General features: G+C 39.8%; 2 protein-coding genes across 2 annotated transcripts in view; one reads left to right on the top strand and one right to left on the bottom strand.

Moving 5' to 3' along the window:
- Nucleotides 1–7203, top strand: part of c3h3orf70 (chromosome 3 C3orf70 homolog) — a 40125-nt gene extending 32922 nt beyond the window's left edge. The window contains exon 2 of the mRNA XM_062976464.1: nucleotides 2857–7203. Within this exon, the coding sequence (XP_062832534.1) occupies nucleotides 2857–3413 (557 nt within the window). The 3' untranslated portion in view covers nucleotides 3414–7203. The remainder of the gene's footprint in view (nucleotides 1–2856) is intronic.
- Nucleotides 7204–11374: 4171 nt separating this feature from the next.
- The window catches only part of vps8 (VPS8 subunit of CORVET complex), a 146099-nt gene continuing 134525 nt past the window's right edge, over nucleotides 11375–22948 (bottom strand). Inside the window, exons 45-46 of the mRNA XM_062976463.1 lie at nucleotides 21940–22020; nucleotides 11375–21573 (exon numbers count right to left, since the gene is read on the bottom strand). Of these exons, the coding sequence (XP_062832533.1) occupies nucleotides 21421–21573; nucleotides 21940–22020 (234 nt within the window). The 3' untranslated portion in view covers nucleotides 11375–21420. The remainder of the gene's footprint in view (nucleotides 21574–21939; nucleotides 22021–22948) is intronic.

The following is a 22948-nucleotide window of genomic DNA, read 5'->3' as shown; positions in this document are numbered from 1 at the left end:
CTATCTGTATTTTATAATGTGTTTTATGAATGTTTTATGTAAGTTAATTTTTAACTGAAGGGCGGGATATAAATATTGTAATAAATAAATAAATAAACCCTATCAAAAACCTAGACATCAACTCTGTCTCCACAATACAGTGAGCAAGAGGACTAGGTTAGCACCAAAATGCCAATCTAGAAGCTTCTGAAGATCATTGCAGGATGACCCATACATGTGAGTCACAGAGACCAAGAACAACAGATAACACCTCTTCCTTGTTCAAAAGCACAATGACTGGATGGAAATGAAAATAACAGCCATGTCGAAAAATGAATGTAGCATTAGAACAGCTTCCATTAGGAGGGAAGTTCCACCTCCAACACATGCCCTACACTTTTTGAATCTTACATGTTCACTATTTTAAGGATGGAATGGGAACAGTAGTTCAATAGCTTCTTTGAATTTGTGTAGCTTTTGAAGTTATTATATAAAATATTGGTGTAAACGCAAAAGGTTGAGCTTAAAAATAAGAAGGCTACATTAAAGCCTAATACACAAATCTCCATGAGACTAGAGACTGCCTTTGGGAGAACAGCAGAAAATATAGAAGTGGAAGAGGGAGATGGACAAAGATGTTTTTTAAAACAGCTGTTTTGTTTGCCAACATAAGAGCTTTTCTTTTATTTCACTTCATTATGGAAGAACTTCAAGAGGTCAGAAAAAGGAAAATGTTATCTCAAAATAGATCCAATTAATTGTGGGCAAGAAATGAAACAATAGAATGTTTTACTATGTTGTTTATCACAATGGCATTAGAACATAGCATTATTTTTCCACAGTTCTGTAACACATCTGCTCATAAACTATAAATAAGACACATTTCAGAAGGTTTTTATCTAAACTAGATTCTATTCTGTTCAGTTTTTGAATTGTCCCTGGAGTTCCCATTCTTTGCTTATTCCTTCCACATGCTGCCCTTTAGCAGTGCTTTTAAGCTTCTTGTTCAGTATGGCATAAGAGTCCATTTTACAGCCAGCCTAATCCTATTTCCTTCATATTTAGTTGAATTATTGGAGTGCCAGTGTCATTCACAGCTTTGAAATCCTTTCATTTCCTTCTTTTTAATATCTCCTTCTTTACCAACGGCAGTCACAATAGCATCATCCAATGCTAGTAGTGTGAAAAATGCAACAGCCTCTTGAAATAGTTTGTTGAGTAAGTATCCTAAATGAAATCAGCATTTTCGGGGATTGTAGAAAACTAGTCAGGCTGCTTTTTTTAAAAAAAGGAATGATCCAAGAAAATCATACAAATTTATTTATTTATTGTGTCAGAAGTGAATTGAGAATACAATTATAATGTATTGAAAAACCACAAACAAAGTTAAAAACTTGGCATTATACTAGATTTCCTTTGACTAGAAGCTGGCTACTTCGAGTGCCTCTGGTGTCGCTGTTAGACGGTCCTCCATTGTGCATGAGGCAGGGCTTAGATTGCATTGTAATAGGTGGTCTGTAATTTCCTCTTGTCCACACTCGCATGTTGTGGGCTCTACTTTGTAGCCTCATTTCTTAAGGTTCTACATCTCGTGGTGCCAGAGCACAATCTGTTCAGTGCCTTCCAAATATAAAATAATAATAAAACTTTATTTGTATACCGCTCTATCTTTCCGAAGGGACTTGAGGCGGTTTCCAACCTAGGCAAAAAATTCAATTACCAACACAAATTATACAGAATAGCCAAAATAAAACATAAACATAATATTATTAAAACAATCAAACACATTTAAAATTTAAAAGCCAGTTCCAGTACTATTCCATTGGATGAAATTCAAACTACCAATGGTCAGTTTCCAAGTTGCTCAGTTTCTCATCTGGTATCAGGCACTGATTGTGGTTCTGGGTTTTAGCCTGCCACTTTTGGACTCTTGTTTTCTGAGGTGTTCCTGCAAGCATCTCTGTAGATCTTAGGAAGCTATTTCTTGATTTAAGTTATTGGCTTGCTGGGTGATTTCAGAACAGAGGATGAGCGGAGATGTCAATGCCTTGGTCCTTTCATTACATGCTGCTACTTTCCGATGGATGTCAGGTGGTGCAATACTGGCTAAGCAGTATAATTTCTCCAGTGGTGTAGGGCATAGACATTTTATGATGATGTTGCATGTGTCATTAAGAGCCACATCCACAATTTTAACATGGTGAGATGTATTCCACACTGGGTGTGTGTACTCAGCAGCAGAGTAGCAAAGCACAAGGGCAGATGTCTTCACTGTGTCTGGTTGTGATCCCCAGGTTGTGCCAGTCAGCTTTTGTATGATATTCTTTTTGCTTGATATTCAAGCATTGCTTTTTATAAGTCAGAGCATGTCCAAAGTGACTCCCAGGTATTTTGGTGTGCTGCAATGCTCCACGATTACCTGGGATTCCTTCCCAGGTAATTGTGCAAATGGCATGTTTGCTTTCAACCAATAGGGAGGGAACATGAGAGACAAGTAAGAACATGGGAGGTATCCTAGAAGGTCAGATTTATCTGGATCCGCAACCTAGGGCCCTTTCACACAGCCCTATATCCCAGAATATCGGGGCAGAAAATTCCACATTATCAATTTTGAACTGGGATATATGGCAGTGAGGACTCAGATAACCCAGTTCAAAGCAGATATTGTGGGATTTTCTGCCTTGATATTCTGGGATATAGGGCTGTGTGGAAGGGTCCCTAGATGCTTCAAGAGACTCCAGAGACTGTTCCTTTCCCATGCCCATTGCCCCTCGCATTCAGTAGCACGATATCTTTCAAGAAGAAGGTTCTGTTCCTAACCTAATTACCTTTTACATTACTAAGTTTCTCCTAACTCATTTCTTTTGTCCTCCACAGGTAAATATGTTTATCAACCTATGACTCCGGTAGAGCAGCTTCCAAGCACCGAAATACCTGTTCAGCCTCGAGGATCCACAAACACCATTCAGATCTCTGTCTCACTCACGGAACACTTTTTGAAGTTTGCACCTGTCTTCCAACCCCCGTTGCCCCCAGACTCCCCCCGGTTCTGCACAATCTCGGACCTCTTTATTGACAACTACCGCGTGAAATGCATCAACGGGAAGATGTGTTACGTCCAGAGGCAACCTCCTGCTCTCCCCCATAAAATGAAGCCTCAGGAGGTCCCCGCACGCAATGCCTTAATTCTGAGAGAGAATAATACACCAAAAATAGATCATTGCTCTTCCCCCTCCAGCTCTGAGGACTCTGGGATCAATGCCGTCGGGGCTCACTATATGGAGTCGTGTGATGAAGACACCGAGGAAGGGGCCGAGCTCAGTTCAGAAGAAGATTATAGTCCAGACAGTAGCTGGGAACCGGACGAGTGTCCCCTCTTATCACCCTCACAATGTGAACTAGAAGTGATTGAGACCATAGAAACCACCGTGTGAAATGCTGACCTGGGAACTAACTAGGCATATTTGAAACAATACTGGTTTTCTAACATTTATACCGGCTTTTTCTGACAGGTCATTTTTTTTCCAATGCACTTGATATCCCATGAGGAATGCAATGACAGTATAGCCATCTGTGAAATAGCTGGTTGATATGAATTGCACCAATAAGAGTCCGGTCATATCATTTAAAGGGTGTCACCAGTTTGACATCATTACTTACAGACTTTCCCTGGTCCCAGTTAAGGGCACATAAATATTGAAGATCCAGCCAAATTGTAAGCTACTCCTACTAATTCCAAAATTTAAATAATAGATATGGGTTGCTCCTTTTAAACTACGATTCAGTGTTTTGTGCTCTTACAAAAAAAAAAAAACCAACAATATTAGGTTAGCCATATGCCAACTGAGTGAGCTGAGCTGAATCTATATCTATCACGTAGGAGACTGAAGCTGTGCTTCTCATTAGAAACTCTTGTATTCGGTGCACCACTTTCCAAACACATTTTCCCATCAAGATTAACTCAGGGGTTCCCAGCATAAGCACAATACATTCTCAATAACTAAAACCCTGTCTCTGGAACAGAAGAATGAAATCCTTCATAAGACTGGGTTTATACTGCCATCTGACCAAATTCCATTGGTCTTCTTGACTTAAAATTCTTTAAATGGTTCCTGGGTTAATGGTTCCTGGGTTAAATGGTTCCTGAGGGCAAACTGGATTTAGTCGTGAAGTCCTGGTGTACCTACAAGAGCTGCTAATGTGAAATGGGTCCGTGATAATGTCAAATTCAGTGCATATTCACACAACTAAAATTTGAGTTTGTTTTCTTAACCTGACAAGTGTTTGGCTTCAAATGAACCCAAAGCAAAACAGATTAAGCTGTCGCCTTCTGATCATAGCAGACAGCTGCCATGAGTCTATCTGGTCCTGTTCAGGGAGAAAAGCATCACAACTAATCAGTGTCACGTTAGCCCCATCTGGGACAAATACAACTCTTTCTGCTGTGATGATGTTCAACCCATGCACACCAGAACCGTATTGCATTTCAAATAGCTGTGCATGAACTGATCAGAAAGTAACTGAACATTAGAAACCAGCTTGATATGCAAGAAGGCGATGGCGTACAATAGTCCTATTCCACCTATTGCTTACTATAGTTTTGGTGATGGTTCAGGATTCACTTTTAGTTCTGAGGTCAAAGTATTATATGGGCTATTTGGCAATGTTCCAGAAGCATTCTCTCCTGACGTTTTACCCACATCTATGGCAGGCATCCTCAGAGGTTGTGAGGTCTGTTGGAAATATATAAACCCATGAAATCAAGGGAAATGTTTACATGCTTGATCATACTGAGGTATAAGTATTCAATAGTATTTCTATACCTTCATATTACGTAAGGATAAGTTCATGAGTAAGAATGGGGAGGTGGCGGGGCCGGCAGAAGCTTGGATAAGCGAATATCTTGGATAATAAGGAAGGATTAAGGAAAAGCCTATTAAACATCAAATTAAGTTATGATTTTACAAATTAAGCACCAAAACTTCATGTTATACAACAAATTTAACAGAAAAAGTAGTTCAATACGCAGTAATGTTATGTTGTAATTACTGTATTTACAAATTTAGCACCAAAATATCATGATATATTGAAAACATTGACTACAAAAATGGCTTGGATTATCCAGAGGCTTGGATAAGTGAGGCTTGGATAAGTGAGACTCTACTGTATGTGTGTGTGTGTGTGTGTGTGTGTGTATGTGTGTGTATATATATATATATATATATATATATATATATATATATATATATATATATATATATATAGAGAGAGAGAGAGAGAGAGAGAGAGAGAGAGAGAGTATATATATTCCACAATTAAAAAAGGGGGAAAAAAAGGAAATATATAAACCCCACTTGCCTAGTTTCCAACAGGCCTCACAACCTCTGAGGATGCCTGCCACAGATGTGGGCAAAATGTCAGGTGAGAATGCTTCAGGAACATGGCCATTCCACCCAGGAAAACTCACGGCAACCCAGTTATTTTGGTCATGAAAGCCTTCAGCAACACAAAGTTTTATTTGTTTAAATTGACTATTCCTATGCCCATTAGGTGGAAAAGTAACTAGATAAAAGGGAGGTGGCCACTGTAAATGTAGTTCCTGGAGCATTTGGATTTCATCCAAGAGCACTTAAAACAAGAGCAGCTAATTGACCTAACCCTTCCCTCTTTCGCTGTTTCCCTCAAACTCTCCGTAATAATTATATCCCATTAACAAATACAGAACTGATGAAACATGTACAGTGGTCAGACAGGTCTTTAAAACCTCTGCTGTAATTGTGTGTCAGCTTTAGTGATACAGAGGCAGGTTGTTGTCTGGGGAAAGATCTGCTGACCGATCCAAGCGTAGTGACCCTTCTAAGGATGTGTGGCTGTTTTTCTTTTGCTGTTGTACTTTAGTCAGCAAATTAAAGTATAGCAGTCATGCGACAGGGGATATGACATTATTTTCCCAATAACATGCTGTGACCACAGCTGTGACCACAGGTGTGTGTGTTTTTTCCTCATTTTTTTTCTTTAGCTCCATATGGTACCTTTTTTCATCTGAAAGATCTCCTGTAATATTAGGGCTCCTGATAATAAATGCAGCCCAGTTTTATAACACTTTGGTTAATACGTTTTCCACAAACCTTGGTGAGGATGAGAACATATAAATATGTACAGATATAGCTCTCAGTACTAGAGTATCTTATGCTGTGTTGTCAAATGCTGCTCTTGAAACACTATTCTGACACATTACTAATTTTTATACATTACACTCTGACTTAGGCACCTTTTAGAACGCATTTAGATTACAATGTGTGTTATGAATTACTATATAAACAAATAATGTACTTTAAAATATAAAAAAACCATACCCTGAGAAAAATGAAATATTTATTCTGATGAGTTATATTAAAATGCACTTTTGGGCAAAAAAACCTAAGGAACTCAGTTCTGAGCATCACAAAATTACAGCCTTCCTTAGAATTTTTGAAAATTTTAGTGCATTCTGCTAATCTGTAAACACTAGTTCATTATAGAAAGTCATAAAAATTCTTATTATTTGGGTGGAGATATTAATGTTTTCTTTCTTCTCAGGTTCAGCATTGTTAATGGATTTTATAGTGGGAAATCAATGCATAAAATAAGGTGGTGTTACTCTTGACTACCGGTATTTTAAACTGAAAGTTTAAGATACGTCTTACCTGGATAAATTAATTTACAGTTGCTTCTCTTGGGTTTTCCGGCTGTGGAAATAGCATGAGGGACTGTAGAAAAATTACATTTGGGGGCAAAGGTGGGCCCACTTCTGAGAATGCATTTTAATTTATTTCATTACATGAAGCAACATGGCACTGTCTCTTCTCAGCAAGTTGGCAGCCATGAACTAACGGGGGCTAAAGTTCAACAGATATATTCTGAGTGGGAAAATTCAGTACAGTTTCACATGAATACACTTTATTGAACTGTTAATTAGCAATAGCTGCATACAGTGTTAATCTCTCGAACGTGTTCTGTTTTGAAGTCTTAAGCACAATGGGCTTGTAGCGCCTGGCTGCCCTGTAGACTGCCTTGGCATCAGCCATGGCAAGGTTTGGTTAGATGGTTTAGCACAGAGTGCTGTGTCTCAAAGTACCCTCTCAAGGGTACCCAATAATTTCATGTAAACTTTTCACACACGCACCTACACACACACACACATATGCACACACAATAAATGTAAAGACTGCTTTTACACAAAAACAGAGTAAGTTGGATTTCTTTTCCACGAGTCCCGTTGAATTCTTACTGGGTAGCAGTGTGATTTCATAATGTCTCTCAGAAATAGCTATACTGTAACATGAAACCATTGACGTCAAATTGAGTTTAACATGCCTAGTAAGGTAAAGGTAAAAGGTTTCCCCTGACATTAAGTCCAGTCGTGTCCGACTCTGGGGATTGGTGCTCATCTCCATTTCTAAGCTGAAGAGCCGGCGTTGTCAGTAGACACCTTCAAGGTCAAGTGGCCGGCATGACTGCATGGAAAGCCGTTACCTTCCCACCGGAGTGGTAACTATTGATTTACTCACATTTGCATGTTTTCAAACTGCTAGGTTGGCAGAAGCTGGGGCTCACTCTGTTCCCGGGATTCGAACCTGCAACCTTTCAGTCCACAAGTTCAGCAGCTCAGCGCTTTAACACACTGTGCCATTGGGGGCCCTTTAATATGCCTACTATCATGAGAAAAATAAGAATCACCCATAAAACGCCATTACCTCCTTGCTTGCTTAGCATGCCATTCCCAAGTTCAAAGGCATATGTATATTTCAGTTTTTCCTTGTTGCCCATTATTTCCCATAAAAATCTGTGTATGAAATGACTTATTTGAAAAGATTGAAAGAGGCAGCAGTGGCTCATTAGCAATAAATTGCAATTTTTACACAGGGAATGCTGGAAGGCAATTGCTATTGCTGTAATATTTAATATACAGGATTTATTTTCTTCTCCATTCAATAATTTTGTCCACTTTCAGATCATTTCAGAAAACCTTCGCCTGCATCTGCTTCCCTCTACGGCATATTACCTTCTCATTGCCTCCGTAGGTTTAGAGAGGATGAGATAGAAGAGGAAAAAGACAGATGTGAGCAAGTGGTAGCCTGAAAGCATATGGCAGATGGAGGGGCTGAACCTGAAGAACATAGCTTGAAGAACAGAATTATATTTTAGCCGTTTTTGCCAGCTGCTTCAGCAGCCTAATGGCTTTGGTTGGCTATAGTGAAATATTAGTCGTCTGACCTTTGTCATTGTAAATTGTTCTTTTTGTAAAACATTTCAGTAACAAATCTGTGTTTCTTGACTATTTAAGCACAAGCATTTTCATCTTATCTCAAAATGCATTTTTATTTATGCTTAAGGAATGCTCCATTCCCTGTGTGGCTCATTCCACTTGCTATCTTGCAGTAGCTTAATAGTTGTCTACTCTCAGTTTGAGAGCAGTTAACGTTAGTTATCTTTATCTGATCATTAAATATACTGGACAAAGGCTTGACCTCATCTTAGACAAGAGCTTTGAAAAATTTGTCACCATTCCAATACTTCTGACAGGCAAAGGTTTTTCTGGCTCTGATAGTTCAGATCCTTTTAATGAGGGAACTTGAGGGTTGAACCCTGAACCTTCTGCAGGCAGAGCGCAGTCTTCGCAACTGTGTTATAATTGAACTCCATAGATGGAAGTGCACATACTCAGTTCACCTAATTTGCCTCTAGTATATATTCTGCCCCTTGTTAGCATAATTGATCTCAATTATTCATTCTTCCCTACTATGCTACTTTACGCATACAAATGATGGATACCATTAGATATCAATATTCAATGCATCACATGAGATGTGTGCTTTTACATGTATATCAGGGAGATGCTTTGGGGGCGATTTTTCTGCTTCTTGGCAGGGGGTTGGATTGGATGGCCCACGAAGTCTCTTCTAATGCTATGATTCTATGAGAGAAAATTACCGGGTGCAGCCATAGTCTTAATTTTAAAAATTGGCTTTATTATTATAAACTAGCTTTGCATGGAAAGTGCAGAGTAGTAGTCACAGTTGCAAATAAATAAATAAATATTTATTTATTTATTTATTTATTTCAATTATTTATACCCCGCCCTTCTCTCCCAAGGGGACTCAGGGTGGCTTACAAGTGGCAATTGATGCTGTTACACTGATATACTGATATATATACTGAAATAATAATAACAATAATAAATAATGCTTATATACAACGCCCTATCTCCTCGAGAGGACTCAGGGTGGTTTCCATCATAGCAAAGAAACCATACAACGAATTAAACATAATAGAGAATATAAACATGAAACAAGAACATACATTTCAAAACAATCACAAAAAAATTAAAAAGCAGTTACAAAATGTCATAGGGCTGGGAAGTGGGTAAAGTGCTGAGCGGGTTCCTAGTTAAAACCTGGGGGGCCTAGGACTAATCCTGCTCAAAAATCTGCAGGAACCACAAGTTTTCAGATCCTTGTGGAAAGAGGACAGTGTAGGGACTTGTCTGATCTTTCTGGGAAGGACGTTCCAGAGTTGGGGAGCCACCACTGAGAAGTTCCTATCCCTCGTCCACACCAGCCGTGCTTGTGATGGCAGGAGCGAGGGGAGGGCCTTCCCTGAAGATCTCAGAGCCTGCGCTGGTTCGTAAAGAGAGATGCGATCATGAAGATAGGGAAGGCCTGAGCCATATAATGAGAGCTGGAGATCTAACAAGTGAGCAAAGTGAGAGCTGGAGATTTAACAAGACATGACACATCAAATTTTGAATGCCTATTATACAAAATTGGACAACACAGCAGATAGAATGGGGAGATGACAGGAAAAAAGACTGTAGAACAGACATTTACCTATTCCACGGGAGGAGAGTTGCAGAAAAGGATGTTTGAAATGTTGCATGTCAACTCCATTTTCATGGATTGTCCTCTGCAATGAGGAACCAAACCTCAGCAAGACTCCTACAGGTCCCTCGTGCCCTTTGCATGGCACAAGGCTATCACTGGAAAATGTGGACAGGAAACCACAACACTCCTTTGCTTACACTGAATAACAAACAGATGTAGAGAGGAAACCACCAGATAAAAGATTATGGAAATGGTGGGAGGATATCAATGGCAAAGATTTTTTTTTCATGCCTGAAGTGACTTGAGAAACTGCAAGTCACTTCTGGTGTGAGAGAATTGGCCATTTGCAAGGACATTGCCCAGGGGACGCCCGGACATTTGATGTTTTACCATCCTTTTTGGGAGACTTCTCTCATGTCCCCGCATGGGGAGCTGGAACTGACAGAGGGAGCTCACCCACTCTCCTTGGATTCGAACTGCCAACCTGTCAGTCAGCAGTCCTGCCAGCACAAGGACTTAACCCATTGCGCGACCAGGGCAAGGAGATTCCACTTTAAGCCTTAGTCTGAGCTTTCAATGAGCTATCCAAGGTGCTGAATTTGCTTTGGGATAGGCTTTAGCACTCTGGATAGCTTCTATAAAGTGCATCCAAAAGACTGCAACAGATTCCCTGGCTCACTGTCATGGATGTATCCAGCTGGCAGTAATTAAGAGGAAAGAGGAGCAGAGCGAACTGCCAGAAGAATACTGAACAAAGACTCAGTGGTTTTCCTGGAAAGTATATACTTGTTCTCAAATATTAGTTGAGGGAAGAGATTATTCTCAGACAAATGGAATTGCAGGAGACTGAGTGCTCGTGCTAGGCATGTTTTGTTCAAGCTTGGACCCAAAGCTAAAATCACACTCTTTGTCATTGGTGCAACAGGAGCTCTGTGACTTTTCTTAGACCCTCCTGTATCACTAAAGAAGTTCTCCAGCATTTATCTCTTGTCTACACAGAACAACTGTCTTCCATTTTCCCAAGAGGGTAGGAACAAGGAGCTGACTGGTGTACCTACTTGAATCCAGGGAGAAGGATTCTAGATCAAGAGGTTGTGCTGCTGCCAATTTCAAGGGTTTTTTTAAAAACCCCAAATTGAAAGAATTCTTCATTGTGTTTCAGATTTGCTAATCCATTTCATAAATATGAAAGAGCCCTGCTCTAGCATAACAATTAGAAAAGACCTTGGTTGGCTTATTGAAATTATTATTATAAGAGAAACCTTTTCCATCTTCTTTGACAGTCGCTATGAAACAAGACAGGTGAGTTTCTTTCCTCCTATTCTGCTTTTTAATCGAATGCTACACATTAAACAAAGCTGAACATTAATGTTACGCTTTTCTATTTTCCATCAAAGTCACATTCAGAATAGATCATCCTACGCATTCAGTGTAGCTTGGTCATGCAGAAAACAAAAGGTTATTTTTTGCATGGAAGCCTTGGTACTTTTTTCAAAAAATAAACAATATTGCAAAATGATAAAACAATGAACTATGAGAAGAATTTACAAAATTTAATTTTTTTTATACAACAAAGCAGGAAAGAATATGACGAACATTAGACACTGAAGGTTGAATTCAAGTGTTTATGTTGCACAATCAAAACTATTGAAGTAGTTGTCACATGATTAAGGCAGGATCACCCACTTGGGCAAGTAGTAGTCAAAACACATATTCAACATTATTAAAAGGCTGCTACAGAAAGCATCAAAGGAAGAAGTAAAACCTGTAAATTGAATTACTAAATAGAATACCACTGTGAATTTTAAGTGGAAAAATAATTATTCCATTTTGGGAGATGCATACAAAAACATTTGAAATTAATAATGGTTCTTGATATGCAGGAGGAAACTAAGTAAGTGGTTATATTCTAACTATATAAACACACACCACACACACACACACACACACACACACACACACACACACACACACACACATATATATATATATATATATATATATATATATATATATATATATATCACAGTCTCCTCCATATCCACAGATTCTGCATCCATGGGTTCAACCGTCTATGGCTTTAAAATAATCAAAAATCAAAATTCCAAAAGGCTAACCTTGATTTTGCTAGTTTATATAATGGACATCATAATGCCCGGCTGCTCACTGGAAGGAGGGAGGCAAAGATGAAGTACTTTGGCCACATAATGAGAAGACAGGAAAGCTTGGAGAAGAGAATGATGCTGGGGAAAATGGAAGGAAAAAGGAAGAGGGGCTGACCAAGGGCAAGATGGAGGGATGGTATCCTTGAAGAGACTGGCTTGACCTTGAAGGAGCTGGGGTGGCCACGGCCGACAGGAACCTCTGGTGTGGGCTGGTCCGTGAGGTCAGGAAGAGTAAAAAACGCCTGAACAAATAAACAATAATAATGGACATCATTTCACTATGCCATTGTACATAATGAGACCTGAGCAACCACAGGTTTTGATATCCATGAGGGGGTCCTGGAAACAAAGCCAGAAGATACAAATGCATGTTTGGGAATGTGAACATGAACACAGTTTAATGCATCAGTTTGACATTTATTCTAACGCTACCTGTGAAGCACAAAGATGACAGTGGAGAAGGACACATTTTTTGCACACACTCCTTCCACAAACAAAAACTTGGAGCATTTTATACATCCCTACTTACACATTCTTCTAGTACATAAAAGTTATGCCTTTCCTTTTTATATCCTTTAAGTTTTATGTTCTCCTCAGCTTTTTCGCTACCTTGCTGGATTATTAAAGAGCACAATTCTACTAACAACATAGGCCCAAAGTGTTCAACTTTTTCCCTCTCAAAAGGATCTAGAAAACCAAGTGCTCTTAAATGTTTCTGTCAAAATCTTCTGCAAAAATTAATACAGACGTTTTTACAGCCATTTTATATATCATGTGTGAACCAAGTGTGGATCTCCAGAAGGCATCGAACTGTAGCTCTTAGCTTGGCTCATCATTGACTATGGTGTCTTATGGGAGTTGTTGTCCAACAACCTCTAGTGGGCTGTACATTATCCGTCTCTATTCTGCACCAACCTGATTCACATCATATTCTATCCATCATGCTGACGGATTATGACAGTGATAGCTAATGGAAAATGTAGTCCACATCTGGAGGGTGGCCTGTTTGGGGAAGTCAGCTATATTCACTGATATGAAATATCCTGAAACCATTAATGCATAACCTTCCTCCACATTTAATCACTCCCAAGAAATACACGGTCACCTATCAAATAGTTCCAGTGGGCTCTGACCTTTCAAATGACCTTTCTTAGAAATAATAAAATCTCAGCTTAAAGCCCAGACTATTTTCTTTTTAAAGCTGAATCAAGAGAATCATTTGTACAGCTGATTTAAGGACTACCTTACTTTGTGAACTTTTGTAATCGGAGGCTATAAATACCTAAGAAACCCAGTGAGTCTCCCGATCATCTGTCAAACATGTCTTTGGTTAGTCTAGCTGGCAGGCACTTACATCTCACTGCTCACTTTTGTTTTTCTGAACCTCAAGCCTCCAGGCAGTTCCACAAAAGGGCATTTGCTGTGATAAATGTAGCCTGGTTCGGTCTGAAAAACTGGCTGTGAATGCTTTTTCTTGTCTATACACCCACTTTCTGTGGTCTCTACCTTCATTTTGATTTATCATATGGCTCAAGGTTCAACTTCACTATGCTACGCTGGAAGGAAAAAGAGACTCCTACCCACCAGAGTTTCAACTCAAATTGTGATTTCCCCTCTTTTCTTTTAAAAGAAAGTCACAGCAATCTAATATGCAGCTTCGTTACTCAACTTCTTCTAACCTCTAGATCAGTGGTTCTCAACATTTCCTCATGTTGTGGTGACCCCCAACCATAAAATTATTTTCGTTGCTACTTCATAACTGTAATTTTGCTACTGTTATGAATCATAATGTAAATAGCTGATATGCAGGATGCATTTCCATTCACTGGACCAAATGTAGCAGAAACATCCAATACACCAAAATCTGAATACTGGTGGGGTTGCGGGGGGGAGGGGGTTGATTTTGTCATTTGGGAGTTGTAGTTAACTTACAATCAAAGAGCATTCTGAACTCCACCAACGATGGAATTGAACCAAACTTGGCACACAGAACTCCCATGACCAACAGAAAGTACTAGAAGGGTTGGTGGGCATTGATCTTGAGTTTTGGAGTTGTAGTTCACCTACATCCAGAGAGCACTGTGGATTCAAACAATCATGGATCTCGACCAAACTTGGTACAAATACTCAATAGGCCCAAATGTGCACTGGCGGAGTTTGGGGAAAATAGACCTTGACGTTTGGGAGTTGCAGTTGCTAGGATTTATAGTTCACCTACAATCAAAGAGCTCTTTGAACTCCACCAACGATAGGATGAATTGGGCTTTTGGTGGGAGGATTTGCCATCTGTTTCCGAAGTCAGGTGGAGAGATCTTCAGCCTTCTTTGCCAAAGGGGTTCCTAAGACCATCAGAAATGTGTGTTTTCTGATGGTCTTTAGTGACTCCTCTGACACCCCCAAGAGTCCCGACCCCCAAGTTGAGAAACACTGCTCTAGATTTAGGGCATGGGTGGGAAAGGGGCAGATAAAATGATCCAAATGCATATTGTTCCTCTCTAAAATATTTGTAAACATACTAATTTCTGGGACAGATTTACCCACGCAAGTTTACAAACAGAAGCCTATTAATACTTAGCAAGATAAAGGATTGCCGTAAAAGATAGTTCATTTAGTCCAAATATAGCCAACCTTGTGTTCTCAAGAGGAAATGACTTACAATGTGCACAATTCCTGGCCATTGGTCATATGGGCATCAGATTATGCGAATCAAAGTCTAAAATAACAGGATAATGTATGTTGTCTACACTTGCTCTAGGTCACTTGCTCCAATTCTCCCCAGTCATTTATATGCCAGAAAAGTAGTTTGTGGGCATATATTCTGAGCAAGTGTTTAACATCTGAATGACCATTCTAGGTTGGAGGAAGAAAACTTTTCCTATTTCCAAAAGTAATTCCAGTTAAGTCCAGTTTGAAGAGATAGAAAGGACACCCAAAACATAATTTCTGAAGAACATTTGAAGATGCAAGGGATGGTAGACTAATATCTTAATCCCATTGTATACAATTGCCTGCCAGTAAAAAATATAACCAAGAGATTGCTGTGAGTTTTCCGGGCTGTATGGTCATGTTCCAGAAGCATTCCCTCCTGATGTTTCGCCCACATCTATGGCAGGCATCCTCAGATTGTGAGGTCTGTTGGAAACTAGGCAAGTGAGGTTTATATATCTGTGGAATATCCAGGGTGGGAGAAAAAATCTCTTGTCTGTTTGAGGCAAGTATGAATGTTGCAATTGACCAGCTTTGTCAGGAGAGAATGCTTCTGGAACATAGCTATACAGCCCAGAAATCTCACAGCAACCCAGTGATTCCGGCCATGAAAGTTTTCTAAAACATCACTAGAAGAATTGTTTTTCCTACCAGTCCAGCCACCTAACCATTTTAGTTATTACTTTCCATCACCCCATGTTTGCAAGTTGTAACCCGAATTTGAGGTATTGTTGCATTGCAAATTTCCGTAACAGCACTGTGATAATGGACAGTCGGATCTAAAATATCCATTACAGACATCTTTCTTACTAGCATGCTAACAACTGTTGATTGAGATTGTGACAGTCTCTTTACTATAATCTTATTTCCCTTTTTTCCTTTCAAAGTCTGCAATCGCCTGTTTTAAGTACTCTCGCTTGATTATATTAGGCACAGAATAACTTGAGAAGTGTCAATTCATATTGTTAATAATGCAGAGGCAGCAGAAGTATTCATACATATTTATACGTATATTTGGGCACAAGAAAATGATATATTCATAGTATTATCATGGCTCTTTTCAATTTCTTTGTAATCAAGGAAGAAGTTGAACATTTATTTAAGTAGGTGTAACCGTATCTAAGGGAAAAGGATGAAGCCAGAAAAATCAATACCTAATTTTCTCTGCCCGCAGTAATCAAACATCATGAAATGTTTTGAATTAATGTAATTGTATCCATGTAACTTCCCTTATTTTGTACAAGGAAAATATATATTCCACTTTGAGTAATGTGCAGGTGTATGTATGACTTTCATCACTGCATATTTCACTTTGCTATTTTAGCACTGTTGCAACTTATTCAAGGCTACCATTTAAGGAGTAGTTCCACTAAAGGGCATTCAGTTAAGTATTCTTATATACTATGGTTCACAGCACCATTGTTCCTAAGCATCAAACAATAAAAAGAGCACTACACACAAAATCATTCTAAGAAACATGAAAGTATGGAGATTTTGGGGGGTTAGAGATTTTTTTAAAAGTGTTTAAATGTGAGCCATGGCAGCCAATTGCTTATTCAATAGTTCCTGTTAAGTAGAACCTATGCTTGGTTCCTTCTGGTTTTGAAACTCAATTTCATAGAATCATAGAGTTGGAAGAGACCACAAGAACAATCCAGTCCAACCCCCATCACAATCAAAACACCCCTTGCAGATGAAAATCCAGCTTCTGTTTAAAACCCACAGAGGAAGAGACTCTGTCACATTCTAAAATAGTGTATTGCATCAGATCATCATAATGTTTAACTAGAATCTCAATGTGTGTAGTTTGGTTCAATTGCTCTATGTCCTAGTTTCTGGAGCAACAGAAAACATCTTCAATATGACACCCTTCCAAATATTTAAATATGGTTCACAGCACTCTTCACCTTCTCTTCTTCAAGCTAAGTATATCCAACTTCCTAAACTGCTCCTTATATGGCGTGATTTCCAGAGTTTTTACCATTTTGGTGGTAATTGAGTCCTCTCCCCACCCCCTTTTTTTTTGAAATGGAGACTTCTGCCAAGACTTCTGTCCTCCAAGAACACTCAAAGATTATTGCCACTGGTTCTGAGATTAGTTCTGCCAATTCTTTAAAAACCTTTGGATATAGTTAATCTGGCCGTGGAGCCTTTAATTGATTTGAAGTAGGTAGGAATCCCTGTAGTATTTTTTTCACTGTTCTGTGTTGCATTCCTCCTACTGCATATGTTCTATTTTCCCCAAGTTAAACACTGTTTTCCCTTGGGAAGAAGGGCACTTCCAGATAGTCCCTATATCCTAGGATCTAATCCCAGGTTTTCTGTTTATCCCAAATTATCTGGCAGTGAGAACTCATATAATCCAGTTTAAAGCAGAAAACCTGGCATCAGTTCCTGGGAAACAGGGCATGTCTGGATTGGCCTAAAGACTAAGGCAACAAAAGTATTAAGTAGTTCTGTTGCTTCTCTGTCTCATTAGCCTTTTGCCATCTTCTCCATGCAGTAGCTCTACAATTTATTTGTTCATTCTTTTGCTCTTCTTCTTCATTCACGCAGTCGTTTCTGACTCTTCGTGATCTCAGGGACCAGTCCATGCCAGAGCTTCCTGTCGGCTGTCGCCACCCCCAGTTCCTTCAAAGTCAGGCCAGTCACCTCAAAGATACCATCCATCCATCTTGTCCTTAGTCAGCCTCTCTTCCCTTTTCCTTCCATTTTCCCCAGCATGATCTTTTCCAAGCTTTCCTGTCTTCTCATGATGTGGCCAAAATACTTCATCTTTGCCTCTAATATCCTTCCCTCCAGTGAGCAGCTGGGCATTATTTCCTGGAGGATGGACTGGTTGGATCTTCTTGCAATCCAAGGCACTCTCAGGCATATAAAAAACTTTTTTGTTTAGCCTCAGCTCATTCTCTTCTTTAGTTTTTCTGGCTTTCTCTCTACTCATGCTGGCTACTTATTTGAACTGAATTTTCCTTTCTGGCATATGTCCCTTTTAAATTTTAGCTCAGGAGGATATTTAAGGAAAGCAGGATGGGTGTTTAAAGAACTTTCAATACCCTCCTCAATGAGACTGTTTGAAATTTTGTTTTTCGTATCTCACTTTGAAAAAACTTCCATTCATCACAAATTTCCATATTTTAGTATTGTAGTATTCCTGACCATAGAAATACCAGTATTTCCCTAAGTTTACGGAAATGAACTTTCTTAAAGTCTAGAATGCATGTCTGACTATGCTTGGCTTCCTCTTTCTGCTGTATAACAAGGAGAACATGGTCACAACACTTCCATCCCATTCACCAAGTCATCACTGTTGGCTAAATTAGATCTAAAATAGCTGATTCCCTTGTGGCCCTTTCCACCTTCTGGACAATGAAATCATCCACAAGGCAAGTGAAGAATTTGTTGGACTTGATGCTCTTAGTAAAGTTTGTCTTCCAGCAAATATCTGGACATTTTCTGAGGGCTGGCACTGTTGTTCTTGTTACTTTTCCTCATCATCACTGAAGATGGAGAGAGCTTTAAATTGAACCTGTAGCTCTGAACCCACACAATGGTCCCTTGACCATCTACTTCTTTATGTCACAGCCCTCCAAATGTCTACCTCCTGTGTTTGGGAACTTGCCTCCCCAGATAGATCGTGCTCCTCATCCAGGACAATCTACATACTATGTCCAATAAAATTTCATGCTCCCTAATATGCTGAATAGTACACAGGCCTCAAGTTGCTGAACTTTCTCTTCCAATAGGGCAACCAAGTTGCACTTGCTGCAGATATAATTACCAACATCCTATGGCAAAAACACAAGCATACTATGGTATTGCAGCAACTCTTTCAACGTCCATATTCAGTAGTTTTAAATAGGCACTGAAACAGAAATCACCTGAAAACTCTTTCACTAAACACTTATAAAAGATGTCTTGTTGGCCTTGCTGCCTCTTAGCCAAGCTCCAGGAACTGGGGCTGAACTATACAAAGGTAGTGTTAGCTCCTCCCCAAATCAAATCTCAGACTCACTTCCACACAGCAGGTGCTATGTTCTTGAAACCACTTCTTCTAACACCGCAAGTCTCATACTTTTCATTTCCCTCACCCTTTTTTTATTCAGGATATACATTTAATGGGATAATGAGTATAATGCAAAGTCACAATGCTCTGTAATTTTTTATAAGCACCAGTTGCATTAGGTAGGGAAAGAGAAGCAGTGGCTTACAACACAAGGTTTTCATCAGGATTATTAATGGAAATGTCTGCACCCTTAATGATGCAAAAATGTTACAAAAATCACTCTATATACATAATAAAAGTGCAAATCTGTATGCGTGTACGTGACAGGGGTTTCCATTTACACAGACAGACTCCCACCTCCACAAACAGTTGCAACTCCCAGTGCTGAGGAGCCACCAATGGCCCTGCTTCCAAGGAACATTGCAGGTTATAGCAGGTGCCATGAACATGTCCAAGAGCCCTGCCAATGTCCTCCACAAACACCATACTGTCCACCACCCAAGTGAAGGCCTTCATACGGGGACAAGTTCATCCTAGATTTTATGTGTTTCCTCCACCAAAGACACTTCCCAATGTTCCTTTCTCTCCCCATTGGTGTGGAATTTGCATGACCCCACCCACTGCCTCTTCCATAGCCCTTTCCTATTCAGGAATTGATCAGCAACTGAACATACTGGAGGGTTTTGGGGGACTGACTCAACAGGATGGAAGTTGTAGTTCACCCTGCATCAAGACACAGCACTGTGACCTTCACTGACAATGGACCTGGATCACATTTGGCAAAAAGAACCCCCATGACGAACAGAACATACTGGAGAGTTATGGGGGGAATTGGCCTTCACATTTGAGTTGTAGGTACTGGGATTTATAGTTCACCTGCAATCAAAGAGCACTCTGATCCCCACTAATGATGGACCTGGACTTGGCACACACAACCCCCATGACCAACTAAACATACTGGAGGGGTTTGAGAGGAACTGACCTTCATTTCTGGGAGTTGTAGTTCACCGACATCCAGAGACACTGACCACCATTACCAATAGACTGGGACCAAACTTGACACACAGAACCCCCATGACCAATTGAACTTACTGGAGGGAATTGAGGTGAGCTGACCCACCATGGTGGGAGCTGTAGTTTACCCTCCAGCCAGAGAGCACACTGAACCCCACCGATGATGCATCTAGAGAGAAAACTTGCCCAACATGACAAACTTTAACCACTGATGGAGTTTCAGGAGGTTAACCTGGCATGATGAGAATTGTAGTTTACCCACACATAACCTTATGCTTTTTGGACAACTAAAATACTGACTTTTTCAAATAACCCAGGCAATGCCGAGTCCCCAAGCTAGTATTAAATAAGAAAACCCAAACAGTTCAGCATAGAATATTACTAAAGTTTGATTCCACACTCTGTAGCAGAGGTGCTACAAGGTGGGATCTGTTGTTCTTCATGAACCTTTTCATCCACACTTCTTACATACTGGTATATTTACAAATATCAAGACAACAGGGAACAGGCAAGGAAAGATGCTGAATGCCAGCTTTTGGAGATGTAAGTGTATTAAATAAGATGCTGATGAGAAATTTTACTGTATTATAAAGGAGGCAGGAGACATTTGCATTCCATTCCTAAATAACAGGTTGTTAATTTTCTGCACAGGAGGCAGAGCGAGAGGGGGGGGAGAGAGAATGGGAAGAACACTGACAACCATCTGAATGCCTTCTTTTAATTCACTACAAAGTTCATTACAGATAGATGGACTAGGGTGGTGGCAAGATACAATGAAAGGGGATGTTCTTTCCATGCAGCTCAGAGACTTAACAGCAGCAGCAGCAGCAACCATCATAAATGATGAATGTGCTGTTTTATTTTGCTACATGAGAAACAGTGAGATCACTGTGGAAATGCTGGCATTCGACTACTGCAGGCTTCAGAAGCTGACACCAAATGTTTGCCATTGTCTAGTTGGCTGAACAGCATATTCCAGTGTGTTTTGTTAGCAGGATTTCTGAGGCTGAGAAGTGGCATTTTCCTAGAATAGGACCTGTCAGAGTAAACTTTTCTGAATCACTATCAGGGAGACTAACATACAACCACTTATGAGGATGACTGAAATCAGAGGAAGAATGCTAGAGACAGACTCTTGCTAGAGTTCTGACAAACGGGTCATCCTTGGCCGCTCTGTCTCATTTGGCTGAGCTGCACATTCTGCATTCATACTCTAACTGTAGGGTTCCACTGCTTGTGCTAAATTTAAATGAGATAGTTAAAGGAAGCCTGAGAAATGTCAACTTTAGATTAGTGACATTTGTTGTATTCCCTTGGTACTCTTCTCTAAGGGAACAGACTCCAATTATGTAAATAAGGTCTTGTTGCAGACTCGCTGTCCCTGGGGTTTAGTACAGTTGCCCCAAGTACTGTTGTGTTCAGCTCCAGCAAGGAACACCATAGGTCTAACAGAGTAGTTGATAGCTTTCGGCAAAGCCTGCTGCAAAGAAGGCCCAGCCACATTTTAAAATGTTCCTTCTGCTTTGTTAAACAAATCACAAAAGGAAAAAAACAGCCGATCCTTGCCAAGACTGCATTGTGGCAATGTCCTGTCTGCTTTGTTCAAAGTGAGCCATTTCCATCATCAGGGTATGGAGGAGCAGAGCACCTCCAAGTACTTTTCATGGTGTTTTCATACTAGCAGAAATTAGTCATCCAGAAGAGGAGGTGGTGGTGTGAGGTGAAGCTGGAAGGTCTCGTTCTGGAAGACACTATTCAGAGCAGAATCACCCTGGGAGACATGGAGAAGCCCGTGTTTTTCACCACCACGGTCTCGAGAAAGTTCAGTCAGGAGAGCCAACTGCAAAATAAAAGAATACTTCTTGCTACATTATGGGTATTTTACAACTTGTAAGCAAATTATGCAATGTTGACAAATACAAACATTAACCCAAGAGGCAGGCAACTGTGAAATTAATTACCCCATAAAAGTAATTTTAACAGTTACTACTCTTTCAATACTAAATAGAGCCATTGCAGTGGGAGCATCTAGGGAACTTGACAAGGGAGGCATACATTTTAAAGGATCAAAATCTGAATGGGACTCTGTCCCTGTCTTCCAAGGAAAATACAATGATCCTTGAGATAATTTTAATAGTTTAAATAAAAAGATGCACATCAAAGTTGGTCACTATGTTTTTTATTAAAAGTTAAAGCATAAATTTACCCTGGAGGTTCCTCGGTACAGACGACAAAGCTGGTCAAAAGCTTGGGCTTGCTGAGGATCCAGCAGAGACTCTGAACTGGTCTAAAAAATAATATTACAAAATTACTAACACAAATCATCCTCATTAAGCAGGGCATTTATATATACATCAATGCTCAATCAGACCTGAGTATTCAACTTTCACAAAACTAGAGCAATATGTTTATGAAGCTGATCAAACAACAAAAATAGCCAATTACAGACAAGCATCCACTGAATTCAAGCTTAGCATATGTATATTCTAATCTAAATGAAACGGGAGAAAATGCCCAATTAAATTAAACCTGGAAGAATGGCGTTTTTATAAAAGAGCTTGAAAAGAACTGTTTGTCTGGTATACATATTGAGCACAAGGACTTTGTTTATGGAGACGCTCAGCTTGTTGTTCTGTTAATCACAATACAGATTAAATAATTACTAGGAACCCTTGTGCGGCTGAACTGCTGACCTAAAGGTTGGATTGCTGACCTGAAGGTTGCTGATTCAAATCTGTGAGATGGGGTGAGCTCCTGTCTGTCAGCTTTAGCTTGCGAGGACATGAGAGAAGCCTCCTAGTAGGATGGTTAACATATCCAGGCGTCCCATGGGCAACGTCTCTGAAGACGGCCAATTCTCCCACACCAGAAGCGACTTCCAATATGTTCTCAAGTCGCTTCTGACATAATAAAAAAAAATTACAATTACTGCTCACCTCTAGTTCCTGTCTTCTGAAGGAGGCCCATACACTTGATGATTTCAGTTCTTAATAGAGTATCATGGTTATAAATCAATATGAAACCTACCTATATGTGTGTGGTCATCCTACATCAAAGATGATACACAGTCATACATATACACCATCAACCTTATCAGTCACTAGTCAGAAAACCCCAAAATTATATCTAATTGGGATTAAACAATCCCCAGTCTTCAAAGTGCAGTAATGGATCGCCTCCAAAACAGGACGCCGAGTAGTTAACCACGTCAGGGG

The sequence above is a fragment of the Anolis carolinensis genome, chromosome 3 (genome assembly GCF_035594765.1).
Source record: "Anolis carolinensis isolate JA03-04 chromosome 3, rAnoCar3.1.pri, whole genome shotgun sequence".
In the NCBI taxonomy this organism is placed as follows: domain Eukaryota; kingdom Metazoa; phylum Chordata; class Lepidosauria; order Squamata; family Dactyloidae; genus Anolis; species Anolis carolinensis.
Note: the sequence above shows the minus strand (reverse complement) of the source record. Positions and strands in the feature narration are given on the sequence as shown.